We start from the raw sequence: 17997 nt of genomic DNA, 5'->3' as shown, positions 1-17997 counted from the left end.
ATTCTAGGTCTTACAGTTGACTTTTAATGTGGTGTTGATAGGTCAACCTCAAGTGCTAAATTATTTACATGTACCATTTGAGTGGGAACCTTTTTTATTTTTACATGCAAAGTGTTAGGGAAATTTTATTTTTGAGTGTAAAATAGTATTTTTCCTTTTTTTAATCTTTCAGTACCACCGAATATTTATGGTTCTGATGAACTTGCTCAACCTACAGTCATTGAAGGGCATCTTATTAGTCTATTGTGTGAATCAAGTGGTATTCCACCCCCAAATCTCATTTGGAAGAAGAAAGGTCAGTTTTCATCCTTTGACATTTATAAAATTAAATATAAATATTAAGTCAATTTATATTTTGTTTGAGAAACATGCCAACAAACTTTCTTAAGGTTTGCACGCAAAAATACCAGACAGCAGAATTGCTTTGTGTTAAATGCGCCATATGCAATATTTCTACAATATCAACCTGAAAATTGTCAGTTTTGAGACTCACTGCTCCCAAGAAGAAATTAATTTTCTCCATTAATTCTTTTTTAATCAAATGCATTGTAGGGCAGCTATAATGATCAAGACTCCACCATTCAATGAACTATTTCTTTCTTCTTTAAAATAGGTTTAAAATTTTTCTTGTTTTTTAAAGCAAACATTTTTGCTGTATTTGTGACAGTTTTGTAATGTACGTTAAGATTGAATTCTGCAGTTGAACCGATTTTTAGTTATTCATCAACAAATAATCTGTTTCCATTAAGTATCAGATCATCTAAATTTTTAGCTGATCTAAAAAATAATTCTTGTTTTACTTAAAGATTTTATTTTGTTTGTTTTACTAAGTATGTTTTCTTTTAAATGCAATATTGATTGAAAGAAAAATTTGCAGAAGATAGTCTTCTCTTCATCTTCCTCCTCCTCCTTTTTGCATAGATTATTATAGTGTCCTCTGCCTTTTAAGTATGTGAACTAGGAAGTAAATATATATGTATATATACTCATTAGAGTATATACACAAAACAGCTTACATTTATGCTTCACATTCTGCCACTTGGTTTTCTTTGCAGGTTCCCCAGTGCTGGCCGATTCTGCAGGGCGGGTCAGAACTTTATCTGGAGGCAGGCAGTTGCAGATTTCAGTTGCAGAAGAATCTGATGCAGGGCTCTATACATGTGTGGCATCAAATGTTGCTGGAGCAGCAAAGAAAGACTACAATCTGCAAGTTTACAGTAAGTTATTAGTTAGCCAGGCTTTGGCACAATTTTTTTTAAAAAACCTCTCCATCCTTCCCTTTTACTTTTTCTTCATATCTTTAAGAGTCATTCAAAGTAGTATGGTTATAGTGTGGAATTGGCCGTCCATAGCCACAGATCCTGCATCCATGGATTCAACCAACTGCAGATTGAAAACTATTTTTAAAAAATCCAAAAAGTTACAAAAAGCAAAAATTGAATTTCCACGCACCAGGCAACTGTTTGCATAGCATTTACATTGTATTTACAACTGTTTACACAGTATTTACATTGTATTAAGTATTATAACTAATCTAGTGATGATTTAAAGTATAAGGGAGGATGTACATAGCTTATATGCAAATACTATGCCATTTTATATAGAATGGACTTGAGCATTTGGGTATTTTAGGGTGTCCTGGAACCAGTCCCCTGTGGATACCCAGGGACAACTATACCTTTCATAAGACCCACAAATTTTAATTGTGCTGACGTAATAAAGAGTAATGACTTCTTTCTAGCTGTTATTTATTCAGCAATACAGCTGAACATCTGCATCAGCTTGCTGCTGGCAGATACATCAATGTGGCTGTAACTTTTGGGGGGCAGGATAGTGTATGTGCAGAATGGAGGAGATGGCATTGTACCATAGGGTACATTTACAGTATGTAAAAATATCTCATTGTAAAGAATATTTAATTTATATAAGATTTGAAATATTTACATTACCTCATTTAATCTTTGCATAGCTGTGGTACGAGACAAAAATATTGCCTCCAAAATGTATGTGGAGGGCTTCCCTGGTGGCGCAGTGGTTGAGAGTCCGCCTGCCGATGCAGGGGACACGGCTTCGTGCCCCGGTCCGGGAAGATCCCACATGCCGTGGAGCAGCTGGGCCTGTAAGCCATGGCCGCTGAGCCTGCGCGTCTGGAGCCTGTGCTCCACAACGGGAGAGGCCACAACAGTGAGAGGCCCGCGTACCGCAAAAAAAAAAAAAAAAAAAAAAGTATGTGGAAACTTAAGCCCAGAGAAGTTTCCGTGACCAGCTGAGGTCACATGGCTTGTATGTGACAGGATTGGCCCTGGAACACAGGATTACTAACACTGGTCCATTTTCTTTCCCACACACATGTGTATTTGAGTTGGTTTAATGTTCTTTCTTGGAATCAGTATCCACTAGGTGAATTTAGCTATAAAGTTACAGAATCACTGGCCATCAGTGGCTTAAACAAATAGAGGTTTATTTTCTCACATAATGAGAAGCCTGAGGCTGGCAGTCACTGGAGTTGGTCAGCACCTTACTCTTACCAGGACAGGAGATCTAGGATCCTCCTGGTCCTTCCTTTGTTATCTGAAGATGGTTGCTGCATTGGTAGTATCAAGTCCACATTGAAGGCAGTGTGGGAAGGGAAAGGAATGGTATCTTTCTCTTTTGGCAGGAGAGCAAAAAATTGCCCAAACCCACCCCCTCACCTCACCCCTGCCAGCAGACTTCCATTTAGACTTTTTAGGTCTACAGTGATTCCTGGGGTCACCTCAATTTCCAAAGAAGGCTGAGAAAGTCTCAGCTTTTCCAACTCCTCTAGTGAAGGGAAGAAAGGAATTGGTAACAGACATTAGGTCATGAGCTAGGCTATCATATCTACTTTAAAATTAGTACTAGAAGACTTCCCTGGGTTAGAGCTACAAATGATAATTCAAATAGTTGTATAACTTCTCAAAAGCAGGGAAAGTAGCTAATGCAGTATTCTTTCCTTACTATATTGATAGCTTTATTTTAGTTATGAACCCATTTAGGTACGTTGGAGAATTCTACCTCTCAGTACAGCAATGCCATGTCTATTAGTCCTGAGTCTTTTCTTTAGTAGCTAATTTTTTGACATCAAAAATGAATTTAGTATGTTTTGTCATATTATTCCTAGATATTTGTTTTTATGTTATTGTGCTTAGTAGGTTTTCTTAAATTTCATTTTGTAATGGTTGGTTTCATGAAGACCTAAATGTTTTCAGTGGGTATATTCGATTATAGCAATGGTGAGTAAGCTTTATACTTTTCTGAATTTTGTGATTTTTGTTTTGCTGTAAATTTGTACTGCTTGTATGACCACAAGAAACAATAAAGCATTTTCTTTCAAAAAAAAAAAAAAGGAATTTAACTTTGCGTGATGAAAATTCTTATATAAGACTTAAGGCAAACATTTCCTATTCTTTTCTTTTTTTTCCCCAGTTCGACCAACTATAGCCAACAGTGGCAGCCACCCTACTGAAATCATCATAACTCGAGGGAAGAGCATTTCCTTAGAGTGTGAGGTGGAGGGTATTCCTCAACCGACAGTGACCTGGATGAAAGATGGCCGCCCTTTGACTAAGGGAAGAGGAATGGAAGTAACGGATGAAGGTCATATCCTTCAACTGAAGAATGTCCATGTGTCTGACACAGGCCGTTATGTGTGTGTTGCTGTGAATATAGCAGGAATGACTGACAGAAAATATGACTTAAGTGTACACAGTAAGTATAAACAGGCTCAATAGGTCCATTCACTGGCTGATATAATCTATAGTCTCCTGGATGGGAGAGATAGACCTCAAGTGTTGAGTCTTTTATTTATAGTCGATTATTTTCTACATTTGTACCACTTCTTTAGATCAGTCTCATCACTCCTCCTACTATGCCTGACCTTCCATATCTTACCTTGCTGAAATAAGCATATATTGGATATTCTTTTAGGAAAGCACATAGTAAAGTAGATAATTATCTTCTTCAAGTACTTTTGATCCAGTGCTATCCCAAGTAACATTCCATAATTCTATGTTTTCCACATTAGCTGACTTGGCTGGTGTAAGTCTAGGTTCCTTAGAGCTTACTGACTGAGCATCAGATGGGCATAAGTTGGACTGAAGTCAGCTTTAAAATTCTAAGTAATGAGCAGTAAATGTCCATAGGAATGGACCAAACATACATGTACTCAGGGACACCTATTTGTATGCATACAATTTGAATTGCATTTTTAAAATCTATAGAAATGGTAAATCTAATAGACATGGTCTTGTAACTTAAATCCAGTTAGAACATGCACAAAGTCCAGTATTAATATCTCGTAGTTTGCAGCCAATGGGTAAACCAAAGCTAGAGACTGAAAAGGAATCAGTCCTGTGTATCGTTTTGTTAGATTGTGGTTTTTTCATTCTTTTTAACAGGTGCTTACTATTTCATTATTTGAATGTTTCATACTTTATTTGATCAGTTCTCCAGGGAGGGACATTTAGGTCAGTTGTATTAACAAGAATTTCTGTCATAAAATTTCCTAGGCAAGACTGATGTTGAGAAATCAAGGTCTCAGATTATGCTAAATTCCAGTTGGCTCAATCTTCCATGTACTTCAATTCTGCAAGACCATTGAAAGTGGAGGGTGTCACTGGCCCTTCTCTGTGCAGAAGGAAAACATGATGGAGGGGTAACTTTCCATGGGGCTAATGAGGGACATAGAGGAACTCAAGGCCTCTGTGTAGCCTTGTTTTATCTATGTTCCAGTGCTGGCTTAATTGGGTTTTAACACTGGTTCTCCTCTGACCCAGCCCTTGCACTTGTCCAGGCCTGTTGGGTCAATGTGACTTGTCACTCTATCCTCAGACTATCCTGATTCTACTCTGCTCATTGCACAAACCCGTCTTCTCAACCCACTTTGTGTGTCTCACATTTTTGCATTCACAAGGTGTATTTGACCTCGAGGAGCTGGTCACTCATGTCTTTTCTAGGCTTCTGGAACTGCCCCACCCCTGCCCCTCTTGGTTGGTCTCTAACTCTCAGGCAACTCCTTCCTCTCAACCTCTCTTATTGTTTCCCCCTACTCTTCCAGACTGTAGTGTTAGAATGCCCCAAGGCTCTGAAATGGGCAATACCTGCTTCTCTATCCACACTCTCTCATGGGTGATTGTGCCGATCCCACCCCCTAATGTGACTGAGCAAGGGAAACACCTAGGAATCATCCTTGACTCCTCTTTTTCTCATATCTGGTGTCACTAAGTCCCATCAACTCTACTGCTCCTATTCTAGTTGAAACCACATTTGTCTCCATGAGCTGGATTGGGGTGAAAATAAGGAAAAAACCAGCAAGGAAACAACTAGCCCAAGGAACAAAAATGTGGTTAGTATAGGTAACATGAAAGCTGGTGTGTTTCACGAGGTTTTGAGCTTCTAATTTGTTCGATTGTTTTTATTATTTATTTATTTATTTTTGCGGTACGCGGGCCTCTTACCGCTGTGGCCTCTCCCGTTGCGGAGCACAGGCTCCGGACGCGCAGGCCCAGCGGCCATGGCTCACGGGCCCAGCCGCTTCGTGGCATGCGGGATCCTCCCAGACCAGGGCACGAACCTGTGTCCCCTGCATCGGCAGGCGGACCTCTCAACCACTGTGCCACCAGGGAAGCCCTGTTTTTAATTTTTAATACTAGAATTATTTGTTAGAAAATTCTGCCTATAAGAAAGTCATGAATCCATATTACCAGAAAAGATGAGTGACTCACAGAAAATCATTCACCACTATTAGAATAACGATATGAAAGTCATTTGGGGACTTCGCTGGTGGTTCAGTGGTAAAGAATCCACCTTCCAATGTAGCAGATGCAGGTTTGATCCCTGGTCAGGGAACTAAGATCCCATATGCCATGGAGCAACTAAGCCCACGCGCCACAACTACTGAGCCCGGGCACCTCAACTAGAGAAGCCCACATGCCGCAAACTACAGAGCCCCCGCGCTCTGGAACCTGCGCACCACAACTACAGAGCCCACATAACCTGGAGCCCTTGCACCACAACTAGAGAGAGAAATCCCACATGCCACAACTCGAGAGAAGCTCACATGCTGCAACGAAGAGCCCGAGTGCTGCAACTAAGACCCAACGCAGCCAAGAATAAATAAATAAAATAAACAAAAATTTTTTTTTTTAAAGTCATATGTTGCTATTAGTGAGGAAGAAGTGACATTTTTACTTCCAGGAGTGTTGCCCTCGTCGTCATCATCATCATCATCATCTTGTGATTGCTTATTTTGCTTACTGTTGACTAGAAAATGGAAGCCTTATTTTTAAGAATAAGCTGTTTAGAATTTGGTGTTTGTTACATACTAACCACCCTCCTTTCCATTTCTTGTTTGTTTTGTTTTGTCTTTCAGCCCCTCCAAGCATCATAGGAAATCACAGGACACCTGAAAATATCAGTGTGGTGGAAAAAAACTCAGTGTCCCTAACTTGTGAAGCTTCAGGAATTCCCCTGCCTTCAATTACCTGGCTTAAAGATGGGTGTCCTGTCAACTTTAGCAGTTCTCTGAGAATTCTCTCAGGTATTAGAAATTCCTGTAGCCTGGTAACCTGATTAGCTTCCTGTGGCCACCGTTTCTCCTTAATTTCTCATAACTCCATGTCTTCTTTTTTTCTTTATGATCTAGCTGCTTACTATAATCCCCAATGATCCTATTAAGAAAAAATTTTAGGACATCAGAAGCTATATGACAATGGGGAAAATCTCTAAATATCTCTATATCCTTTTGACAAAGAAATCTTTGCACTCGCTTATTACTTAAATCATGGGGATGTCAGAGCATTCATGCTGGAATGAGTACCAGCCAATCTGAAAAGTGAAAAATGAAAAATACTTGAAGCCAGAGCCTAGACTGAATAATGTTATATAACAATTTCTATAACCACGAGTTTAAATTTTTTCACAACGCTAATCTGAGTGAGATTTATATTTCCAAGATGGAATAGTTTTAAGTGAGCTAAGATTTTATCATTATTGTAAAAAAGATATTCCTCTTATTCCTTATCTAATTATGTAGGAAAACCTATTAGCTTATTCTTTATGGATCAGTGTAAGTGTCGAGAGAGGTGTCTTGGGGTATGCCACAGGAATCTGCACTTGGCCCCTTTCAGTAATAATTTGGGTACAGACTAAGAAAATAATCTTGCCAAGTTGTTGGGTAATAAAAAGCTTGGATATTTAGAAGAATACCTAATGTGTTGAATGAAGGCATCCGAATTCAAACACACCTCACTCTGGAACTTTTGAATTGAACCTAACAAAATGAAAGTTAAGTAAACTCCTGCACTCACATTCAGAAACCAATGGTGAAAATTAGGGTGAGATATAGCTTCAGAATTCTTCATATGAAAAGATCTCTGAATTGCTTTGGGTATTGAGTATGCATTAACAATATAATGTGTTTATCATGAAAACAGATGCAATGTTTTGCCACATGAATAAAATATATTTTCACCAATAAAACAAGTAAGACACCAGTTGTATTGTGGATTTAACTTACTCATTAGGAAGACTAGAAGAAGGATTTATTGACAGTATTTTCGAAGGAGGATAACCATGATGGCAAATGATTGCAAAGTAAACTATACGTCCAATTCTATTTAACCTGAAAAAATAAACCTTGTGTAACTCATGACAACGTAGTGAAAATTACATTTAAATACTTGAAGAGCCATGGCTTAGAAAAGATGATGTTGGTTCCGTCTAGTGCCAAGTAATACCAGTGTATGGAAAATTCTAGGGACAGATTGCAGTCTGAATACAAACAACTTTAAAAAATATTTGTATTGTTGAAAGTCAAGATGAGCTATTTTAGGAGGTAACAAGCTCCTTGCCCCTAAATTTGTTCAAAGTTTAAATTCTCACTTTTGAAGGCTTTTTCAGAAAAGATACTTTCCTAGTATTTGAATTAGGTCTAAATAGCCTAAGGTCCTTCTGTTTCTTCAAGATCTTGGTCTATAAATGATAGGGGCTTAATGAGGAATATACATTGCTATAATTATTATATCTATTGCCTATAATACTAGATTTATAACCTCAGGCAAGTTTCTTAACTTTGCTAACTTCAGTTCTTCACTTGTAAAGTGAGGATACTAGTGGCATTTGCCTCTTAGGGGGTTTTGTAAAGATGAGTTAATATGTGTAAAGCAGCTAACACAGTGCCTGCTTATATCCTAAGCATCCAATACATGTTTGTTATTATTTGCCATAGACAACCTGGTAAAAGATTTGGGTTTCCCTATCCTAGGAGACTTTTCCTATGTCCTATAATGCTGTCATTTTTGAAGGACTGCCTGCCTCTGTTGATCTTAAGGAATGCATACTGATGGCAAAGATTTCATTGCAGTTTGGTTACCAAAAACCTGAACACATTATCTTCTTCTCTTATAGTCATCCTTATATTATTGTTTTTTTTTTAATTCTCAATTGCTGAAAAAGTAGGAACTCTTTTTAAATATAATAACTACATCAGCATTCCTGGAAATGAAAAAGGCAAGATAAAATTAGGTACTCTGGCTTATTATAGATCCACAGGAGTAGTGTTTTGGTTTTATTGTATAGCTTTGTTTTGTTTGACTAGCAGCTGGAGATCCCTGAGCAAACACATTAAATGTACTTCACCTTGTGGCGCTGCCAGAAGAGTCATTCAGTTTTACAGTCTGAACATGTGTGTTGTTCAGTCGATGACTGAGAATCAGATGAATGGCGTATGACTCGCTTGTTCCTTGATCGGCTGCACATTTCTGTTTCATTAAGATTAGTCCTCCTGAGACATTAAGTCAGGCTTTTCTGAAAGAAGTACTTTGTTGAAGGTCCTATCATTGTTATGAAGTTATCTGCCAAGAACAGATAGCTGCTATAAAAATTTAATAGGTACGAGAAATGTCTCCATCTAAGTATAATTTACTGTCCAACCCTTTTTTTCTTTCACTGCAATAAGGGAGAGGACCAGGAAACAAAGAAAAAGGAAAGATCATGAGATTTATGAGGTTGAGGTTTGCAAAGCCAACAATGACTCATAAACGTTGTATTTTTTTAATATCTCTCAACTGGAATCATATTATGGTCTCACTAATCTGAAGTAGCAGTGAGTGCTTTTGAATCCTTTCCTAATTAACATAAGTTTTTTGACATGTTTAGGGAATTTCTGTATTCAACTTTGCTTACTTAAATTCAACTGGGGAAAAAGACTGAGTTTAGATAATCAGTTTTGTCTGTCTAAATAAGATATTACTAAGTTCACCTTTCATTGGTTTGAGGATGAGTAGGTTGCTTATAGGAAAAGCTCAATGAGGGCTTGTGTTTATAAAAACATAAAGCAGATAGAAACTCCTGATAAATTCAGATCCAGGTGAATATTTACATGAAAATTTTATGTTTAACCATTTCAATGTTTTTAGTTCAAATTCAAGGTACTAAGCAAAAATACACCGAATGGAAAATTATTACAAAACCTAAGAAATGATTTACACTTTTTTTAAATATCTTTATTAGAGTATAATTGCTTTACAATGGTGTGTTAGTTTCTGCTGTATAACAAAGTGAATCAGCTATATATATATATATATATATATATATCCCCATATCCCCTCCCTCTTGTGTCTCCCACCCTCTCTATCCCACCCTCTAGGTGGACACAAAGCACACAAAGTGTATATATGTCCATGCCACTCTCTCACTTCGTCCCACCTTACCCTTCCCCCTCCCCGTGTCCTCAAGGACTCTACTCTCTCAGTGTGTCTCTTTGCTCTCTGCCAGCTTTGTTTCAGTCTCATCTGCTGGCTCCTCTTCCTTGGTCCTTAATAGGAGTTTTCCTCCAAATTACACCCTTCAGCATATCAGTTTCATTCCCAGTCTACCAGAATCTTTCTTCATTACATAGAAGTTCAAAATATAAAGAGGAACAAAATCAGAGTCGTGCTAATGAACAAAGTGACCCTCATAAACTTTGATATAAATAGTTCTAGAATTCCATGAAACTCAATTGAAAACTGGTAGTCAGTCTTCATGGTTTCATTCATCCCTTGTATATTGATGTCATCCCAATCTGGGTAGTTGGTGTGGTCCTCTTTCTAACGTTCCCATTTCATGTGTTCCACTGCAAACTGGGAATCTTTTCGTAAACATCCTGTCACTGTTGTTTTTCTAAAGCACGAATCAGAGCATGACTTTTCTGTTTATGTACTTCCATAGCCTGTAGTGAACACAATAAAGTCTAAATTCCTTAGCATAGCATTCGAAGGCCCTCAGAATCTGGTCATAACTCCAACTAGTCTCATCTCTCACTGTTTTCTCCGCCTGTTCTGTTGTAGGTGCCACACCTCTCATCTACTTTCTACCTCTAGATCCTCATTCATACTCTACCTACAGCGGTGTCTCTTAACTCCTCTCTGTGTTAAAGAATACTTACCTTTCAAGATTATGTTCAAACAGTACCTCTGTGAAACTCCATTTCTTACTTGCTGTCACCTAGGTTTGTATTAACTTTTTTAATCCATTAAATCAGACATTTCTTCTGAATTATCTATTCTGCTTCATATAGCCTTAAAACATGTGATATTTTTTAAAAGCTTGACATAAATGCATTTTAAAGGCCTTTGAAGTGAATTGATTACATTTCCCCAAAATTCAGCACTACACGGCTAACTTGTAAAGTTACAGATTTCTTTTTGCGTCATCTGGTGGTTTGCTTCTCCAGGAGGAAGGACTCTGCGGTTGATGCAGACCAGAAAGGAAGATGCTGGCCAGTATACTTGTGTTGTAAGGAATGCAGCTGGTGAAGAAAGAAAAACCTTTGGGCTTTCAGTATTAGGTATTTATATAACTTATAATATCTAGACAAAATAAAATGGTCTGAAATACATTCTGGAAGCAGAGTTAAAATTTATCTGCAGCTTGAACTTACATTTGTGTATTCTTTGGCCCCTGGACTGTCACTCTTGGCAAGAATTCAATGTTAGAATGGTTTGTACGTAATCAGTTGGATTAAAATGGCTGAAATGCCATGTCTTATCAGTTCACCATTGTTCAACAATGTTCTAAGACTCTGATAACTTGTTTAATGTGAGTGCTTATCAGAGTTATAGAGGCAGAAATGTGTCTAATAGATTTTGTTACTCTTTGACTTGTTGACATATTTATGATTTACATACAATAAAATTCATTATAATTGAATTTATGACATATAACTTTACAGTATATCTTAGAATTGATCAAACAATATAACATTCTAGTAAACAAATAATAATGAGAATTTGGAGGGATTGTTTTAAAGGGTACAGGCTAATAAAAAATATGAAAATAGATGCCTATAAATAACCATTCTGCTGTTAGAACTTACTTTTTCTGTCTGTTTTTTTTTTAGTACCACCTCACATTGTGGGTGAAAACACATTTGAAGATGTGAAGGTAAAAGAGAAACAGAGTGTTGCATTGACTTGTGAAGTGACAGGTAAGGGGCTCAGCTCTTACATTTCTGCTCAACTCACTGGTTATTCATTGCCTCCACTTATCTCTTAGTTGAGAAAAATCAAGCATTTGACCTTGAATTCTAGCCCAATATAGATGGAAGAAGTATAGGAGGAAACCTTTCAGATTCTGTGGAGATAAAAAGGAAATTCCTACACTGAAAAAAGGAAGGAAGGAAGGAGAGAGGGAGTAGGGAAGGAAGGAAAGCAAGGAAGAGAGAGAGACAGAAAAAGACACATTAGTCTTTTCTTTCAACTCAATAAATGATTCTTCCTTTTTTTTAATCCTGTTCCTACTTGTGGGTAAGATTTCCTGTCCCACCTCCTCTTATTTTTTCTTTCCTTCCCTATGTTTGTACCTTCCTTTCCTTTTTATTGTTTTCTTAAATTTTATTTCAAAGAAATAGGAATTTTGGTGAAAGTATAGCATCACTGATAGTGGGAATTACCCAAGATCAACACTGTCACCTTTTGTAAGCATGTTTGCATATTACCAAGGAAATGGAGAAGAGTAAAAATAAAAATTCTAAACCCAATTTCACCGGCTTTACCAGTGAATCATTGTGTTGCATGTAATAAAAATAAACAGATCTCTAGGAGAATGTGTTCAAGACTGTCTTTTTAGTAAAGGCACAGCCTTGCAGTTTTAATGGAACGACTAGAGCAGCCCATACTTTTTATAGAAAGCAAGTGTTTTAAGGAAGATTCAATTAATTTCTTATTTCATTGTTTACATACCTTGCATGAGCAATACATTTAAGTAAGCAAGGAAATATTTTCATCTTAAGAAAGACAGATATAAAAAGTGTCACATATACTATTACTTAACCTGTTTTCTTTTTTTCTTGCAATGATGTGGTAACAACTATTGCATAGAGAACAGCTGCCTAAATTTTGTAGTATCCCATCCTGAGCCTTCCAGTGTGTTTTTTTTAACGTTGACATTTGGTTTTTTAAGATATTTCTTTTTTATTCTTTCTTTCAGTTTCATTGAGATATAATTGACATATAATATTGCATAAGTTTAAGGTGATTATACACACACACACATACACACACACTCACACACACACACAAAATGATCACCACAATGTTTAGCTAACATCCATCACTGCACATAGCTACACAACTTTTTTTCTTGTAATTAGAACTTTTAAGATCTACTCTCTTAGCAGCTTTCAGTTATACAATATGGTATTGTTAACTGTAATCACAATTATCATCTTATAACTGGAACTTTGTGCCTTCCGACCACCGTCACTCATTGCCCCACCTCTAACCTCCTACCTCTATAACCACTAATGGGTTCTCAGTTTCTATGAGTTTGGTTTTATTAGATTTCACATATAAGTGAGAACATACAGTATGTCTTTCTCTGTCTGACTTATTTCCCTTAGTATAATGTCCTCGAGGTTTATCTGTGTTGTCAAAAATGATAGGATTTCCTTCTTTTTTCATGGCTGGATAATATTAAATTATATATATATAGTAAATAATATTAGTATTATATATTGTATAGTAATATTTAGTATTTAACAATAATATTAAATTATATGTATAATTTTATATATGTCACATTTTCTTTATCCAGTTATCTATCTATGGACACATAGGCTGTTTCCATGTCTTGGCTATTGTGAATAATGCTGCAATGAACGTGGGAGTGCAGATGTCTCTTTGAGATAGTGATTTCGTTTTCTTCGGATATATGCCTAGAAGTAGAATTGCTACACATATGATAGTTCTATTTTTAGTTTTTTGAGCAACCTTGATACTGTTTTCCATAGGGGCTATACCAATTTACATTCCCTCCAAAGGTGCACAAGGGTTCCCTTTTTTCCACATCCTCATCAACACTTGTCATTTCCTGTATTTTTGATAATAGCTGTTCTAACAGGTGTAAGGTGATATCTCATTGTGGTTTTGATTTGCATTTCCTGGATGATTAGTGGTGCTGAACAGCTTGTCTTGTACCTGTCAGCCATTTGAATATCTTCTTTGGAAAAATGTCTATTCAGGTCCTTTGCCATTTTTTTAATTGAATCCTGTGTGTGTGTGTGTGTGTGTGTGTGTGTGTGTGTGTGTGCGCGCGCGCGCGCGCTATTGAGTTATATGCATTCCTTACATATTTTGGATATTAACCCCCTTATCAGATAGTGCTTTGAAAATATTTTTTCCCACTTTGTAGGTTGCCATTTAATTTTGTTGATGTCTTCTTTTGCTGTATAGAGCTTTTTAGTTGATGTAGGCCCATTTGTTTTTGCTTTTGTTGCATATGCTTTTGGTGTCATATCACAGAAATCATTGCCAAGACCAATGTCAAGGAGCTGTGTACCTATGTTTTCTTTTTTAATTTCAGCTGCTTTTAAAAAATTTTTTATTATTTTATTTATTTTTTAATGTTTATTTATTTTTAATTTGTTTTTATTTTTTAATTTTATTTTTAGTTTCATTGGGTCTTCATTTCTGTGCGCAGGCTTTCTCTAGTTGTGTCGAGTGGGGGCTTCTCTTGTTGCAGAGCACAGGCTCTAGGTGCTCAGGCTTCAGTAGTTGTGGCATGCAGGCTCAGTAGTTGTGGCTCATGGGCTCTAGAACGCTGGCTCAGTAGTTGTGGCTCACGAGCTTAGCAGCTCTGCAGCATGTAGGATCTTCCCGGACCAGGGATCGAACCCATGTCCCCTGCATTGGCAGGCAGATTCTTAACCACTGCGTCACCAGGGAAGTCCCTGTCCCTCTGTTTTCTTTCAGGAGTTTTATGGTTTCAGGTCTTACATTTAAGCCTTTGATACATTTCAAGTTAATTTTTATGAGTGGTGTTAAGACGCGGGTCTAGTTTCCTTCTTTTGCATGTGAATATCCAGTTTTCCCACTGCCATTTACTGAAGAGACTCTTTTTCCAATGAGTATTCTTGACCCTCTTTACTAATATTAGTTGATTGTATATGCATGGCTTTATTTCTGTGCTTATGATTCTGTTCCATTGGTATATGTGTCTATTTTATGGCAGTACCTTACTGTTTTGATTACTGTAGCTTTGTAATGTAGTTTGAAGTCAGGACGTATGATGCCCCCAGCTCTTCTTTCTCAGGATTGCCTTGGCTATTCAGTGTCTTTTGTGATTCCACACAAATTTTAAGATTTTTTTTTTCTATTCCTGTAAAAAATGCCATTGGAATCTTCATAGAGATTGCACTGAACCTATAAATAGCTTTGGGTAATATGGACATTTTAACAATATTAATTCTTTCAGTCCATGAACACAAGATGTCTTTCTGTTTATTTGTGTCTTCTTTTATTTATTTCATCAATGTTTTATAGTTTTCAATGTAGAGATCTTTCACCTCCTTGGTTAGATTTATTCCTAAGTTTTTGTTTTTGTTTTTGATGCTATCGTAAATGAGATGTTTCTTTAATTTCTTTTTCAGATCATTTGTTGTTAGTGTATAAAAATGTAGTGATTTTTTTAATGTTGATTTTGTATCTGAAACTTTATTGAATTTGTTGATTAAAGCAAACAGTTTTTGGGTGGAGTCTTTAGGACTTTATATAAATAATCATGTCATCTACAAATAGAACTTTACTTCTTCCTTTCCAATTCTGATGTCTTTTATTTCTTTTTCTTGCCTGATTGGCTAGGACTTCCAATAAAGTGTTGAATAGGAATGATGAGAGTGGGCACCCTCATCTTGTTCTTGCTCTTAAAAAACTTTCAGTCTTTCAGTACTCAGTATGATGTTAGCTGCAGATTTGTCATATGGCCTTTATTATGTTGAGGAATGGTCCTTCTATATACAATTTGTTGAGATTTTTTATCATAAATAGATGTTGAATTTGGTCAGGTGCTTCTCTGCATCTATTGAGATGAGCATATGATTTTTATCTTTCATTCTATTGATAGAATGTATTATATTGATTTGTGTATCTTGAACCATCCTTGCATCCCAGAGTTGAATACCATTTGATCATGGTGTATGATCCTTTTAATTTGATGCTGAATTCAGTTTTCTAGTATTTTCTGAGAATTTTGTATTTATATTCATCAGGGATGTTGGCCTGTAGTTTTCTTTTCTTGTGGTGTCCTTAGCTAACTTGGGTGTCGGGTTAATGCTGGCCTTGTAAAATGAGTTTGGGAATGTTCCCTCATCAGTTTTTTGAAAGAGTTTGAGAAGACTTGATATTAATTCTTTTTTAAACATTTGGTAAAATTTATCACTGAAACCATCTGGTCCTAGATTTTCCTTGTTGGGAGGTTTTGACTTCTGGTTTAATCTACTTACTAGTAATTGGTCTGTTCAGATTTTCTTTTCTTCATGATGTAGTCTTGACAGGTTGTATATTTCTAGGAATTTACCCATTTCTCCTAGGTTGTCCAGTTTGTTGGCTGTAGTTGTTGAGTGTAGTAGTCTCTTATGATTCTTTGTATTTCTGTGGTATCAGTTATAATGTCTCCTCTTTCATTTATAATCTTATTTATTTGGGTCCTCTCTTTTTTTTTTCCTTAGTCTAATGTTTTGTCAATTTTATCTTTTCGAAGAACCAATTCTTAGTTTTATTAATCTTTTCTATTGTTTCCTTGTACTCTATTTCATTTATTTCTGCTCTAATTTTTATTATTCTCTTCCTTCTGCTAATTTTGGACTTAGTCTGTTTTCTTCCTAGTTCCTTGAGGTGTACTGTTAGATTTTTTTTTAGAGATCTTATTTCTTCTGTGATGTATGCATTTATCAGTATAAATGTTCCTCTTAAAACTGCCTATGCTCTATCCCTTAAGTTTTGGTGTGTTGTGTTTCCATTTTCATTTGTCTCAAGAATTTTTTTTTCCCTTTTGATATCTTCTTTGATACATTAGTTGTTCAACAGTATGTTGTTTAATTTCCATTCATTTGTGTATTTTCCAGCTTTCTTCCTGTTATTGATTTCTCATTTCATATCATTGTGGTCATAAAAGACATTTGGTATGATTTCAATCACTTTAGATTTACTGAGATTTGTTTTGTGGTCTAACATATGAGCTATGCTAGAAAATGTTCTATGTGTGCTTGAAAAGAATGTGTATTCTACTTTTGTTGTACAGAATGCTCTGTATGTGTCTGTTAGGTATATTGGGTCTATGGTAATTTTCAAATCTCTGATTTGTTATTGATTCTCTGACTGGATGATCTATCCATTGTTGAGAGTGGGGTATTAAAGTCCCCCAATTTTTTTTTTTTTTTTTGTGGTACGCGGGCCTCTCACTGTTGTGGCCTCTCCCGTTGCAGAGCACAGGCTCCGGACACGCAGGCTTAGCGGCCATGGCTCATGGGCCCAGCCGCTCCACGGCATGTGGGATCTTCCTGGACCAGGGCACGAACCCGTGTCCCCTGCATCGGCAGGTGGACTCTCAACCACTGCGCCATTAGGGAAGCCCTCCCCCCCGCAACTATTATTTTATCGCTGCTTATTTCTCCTTTTATCTCTGTTAGTATTTGCTTTATATATTTAGGTGCTCCAATATTGGGTGCATAAATATTTACAGTTATTATGTCTTTCTGATGGATTGACCCCTTTTTCATTGTCTCTTGCCTCTTTTGAGCAATTTTAACTTAAAGTCTAGGCTGATATAAGTATAGCTGCCCCCAGCTTTCTTTTGGTTACCATGTTCTTGACATATCTTTTTATATCCTTCTACTCTCAGTTCACATGTACCTCTAAAGCTAAAGTGAGTCTCTTGTAGGCAACATACTGTTGAATCTTGATTTTTTTTTCTTCATTTAGCTATTCTATGTCTTTTGATTGGAGAATTTAATCCATTACATCTAAAGTAATTATTGATAGGTAAGGACTTACTATCTCCATTTTATTGGGGTTTTTTAATTGTTTTGTAGATCCTTTCTTCCTTGCTTCTTATCCTTCTCTTCTTTTGTCATTTGATGACTTTCTTAGCAATATGCTTTGAGTGCTTTATCATAACTTTTTGTGTAGCTATTAAAGATTCTTTTCCTTTGTGGTTAACAGAGGCTTACATAAGATATATGTAGAACATCCTATTTTAAACTAATAATAACTTAACTTTGATAGCATACATAAACTTTACTTTTACTTCTCTTCCTCTCACATCTTAGGTTATTAATGTTACAATTTACATGTTTTTTATTTTGTGTATCTAATAAATTATAGATACAGCTATTTTTTAAATGTTTGTTTTTTAAATTTTAAAAGTGAGTTACGTATCACCATTACAGTATTAGAGAATATGACTTTGACTACATATTTACCATTACCAGTGAGTTTTGCACATACATTTATGTGGTTTTACGATGATAATTAGCATCCTTTTATTTCTACTTGAGAATGCCATTTTGAATTTCTTGTAAGACAGGTCTGGTGTGTTTTTTCGTTTTTGTTTGTTTCCCTCAGCTATTACTTGTCTGGGAAAATCTTTATCTGTCATTTCATATTTTGGCAGCTATAGTATTCTTGGTGGACAGGCTTTTTTTTCAATATTTAGAACGTT

At 36.3% G+C, this 17997-nt stretch overlaps 1 protein-coding gene across 1 annotated transcript in view; it reads left to right on the top strand.

Annotated features, from left to right (window-relative positions):
• The window catches only part of HMCN1 (hemicentin 1), a 525244-nt gene that overhangs the window by 330230 nt on the left and 177017 nt on the right, over nucleotides 1-17997 (top strand). Inside the window, exons 43-48 of the mRNA XM_027083004.1 lie at nucleotides 173-295; nucleotides 1056-1217; nucleotides 3448-3729; nucleotides 6392-6559; nucleotides 10736-10849; nucleotides 11402-11488. Of these exons, the coding sequence (XP_026938805.1) occupies nucleotides 173-295; nucleotides 1056-1217; nucleotides 3448-3729; nucleotides 6392-6559; nucleotides 10736-10849; nucleotides 11402-11488 (936 nt within the window). The remainder of the gene's footprint in view (nucleotides 1-172; nucleotides 296-1055; nucleotides 1218-3447; nucleotides 3730-6391; nucleotides 6560-10735; nucleotides 10850-11401; nucleotides 11489-17997) is intronic.

The sequence above is a fragment of the Aethalodelphis obliquidens genome, unplaced genomic scaffold (assembly GCF_003676395.1).
Source record: "Aethalodelphis obliquidens isolate GAN/ISIS:26980383/991018 unplaced genomic scaffold, ASM367639v1 scaffold48, whole genome shotgun sequence".
NCBI lineage: Eukaryota > Metazoa > Chordata > Mammalia > Artiodactyla > Delphinidae > Aethalodelphis > Aethalodelphis obliquidens.
This window is presented reverse-complemented; position numbering and strand designations above follow the sequence as displayed.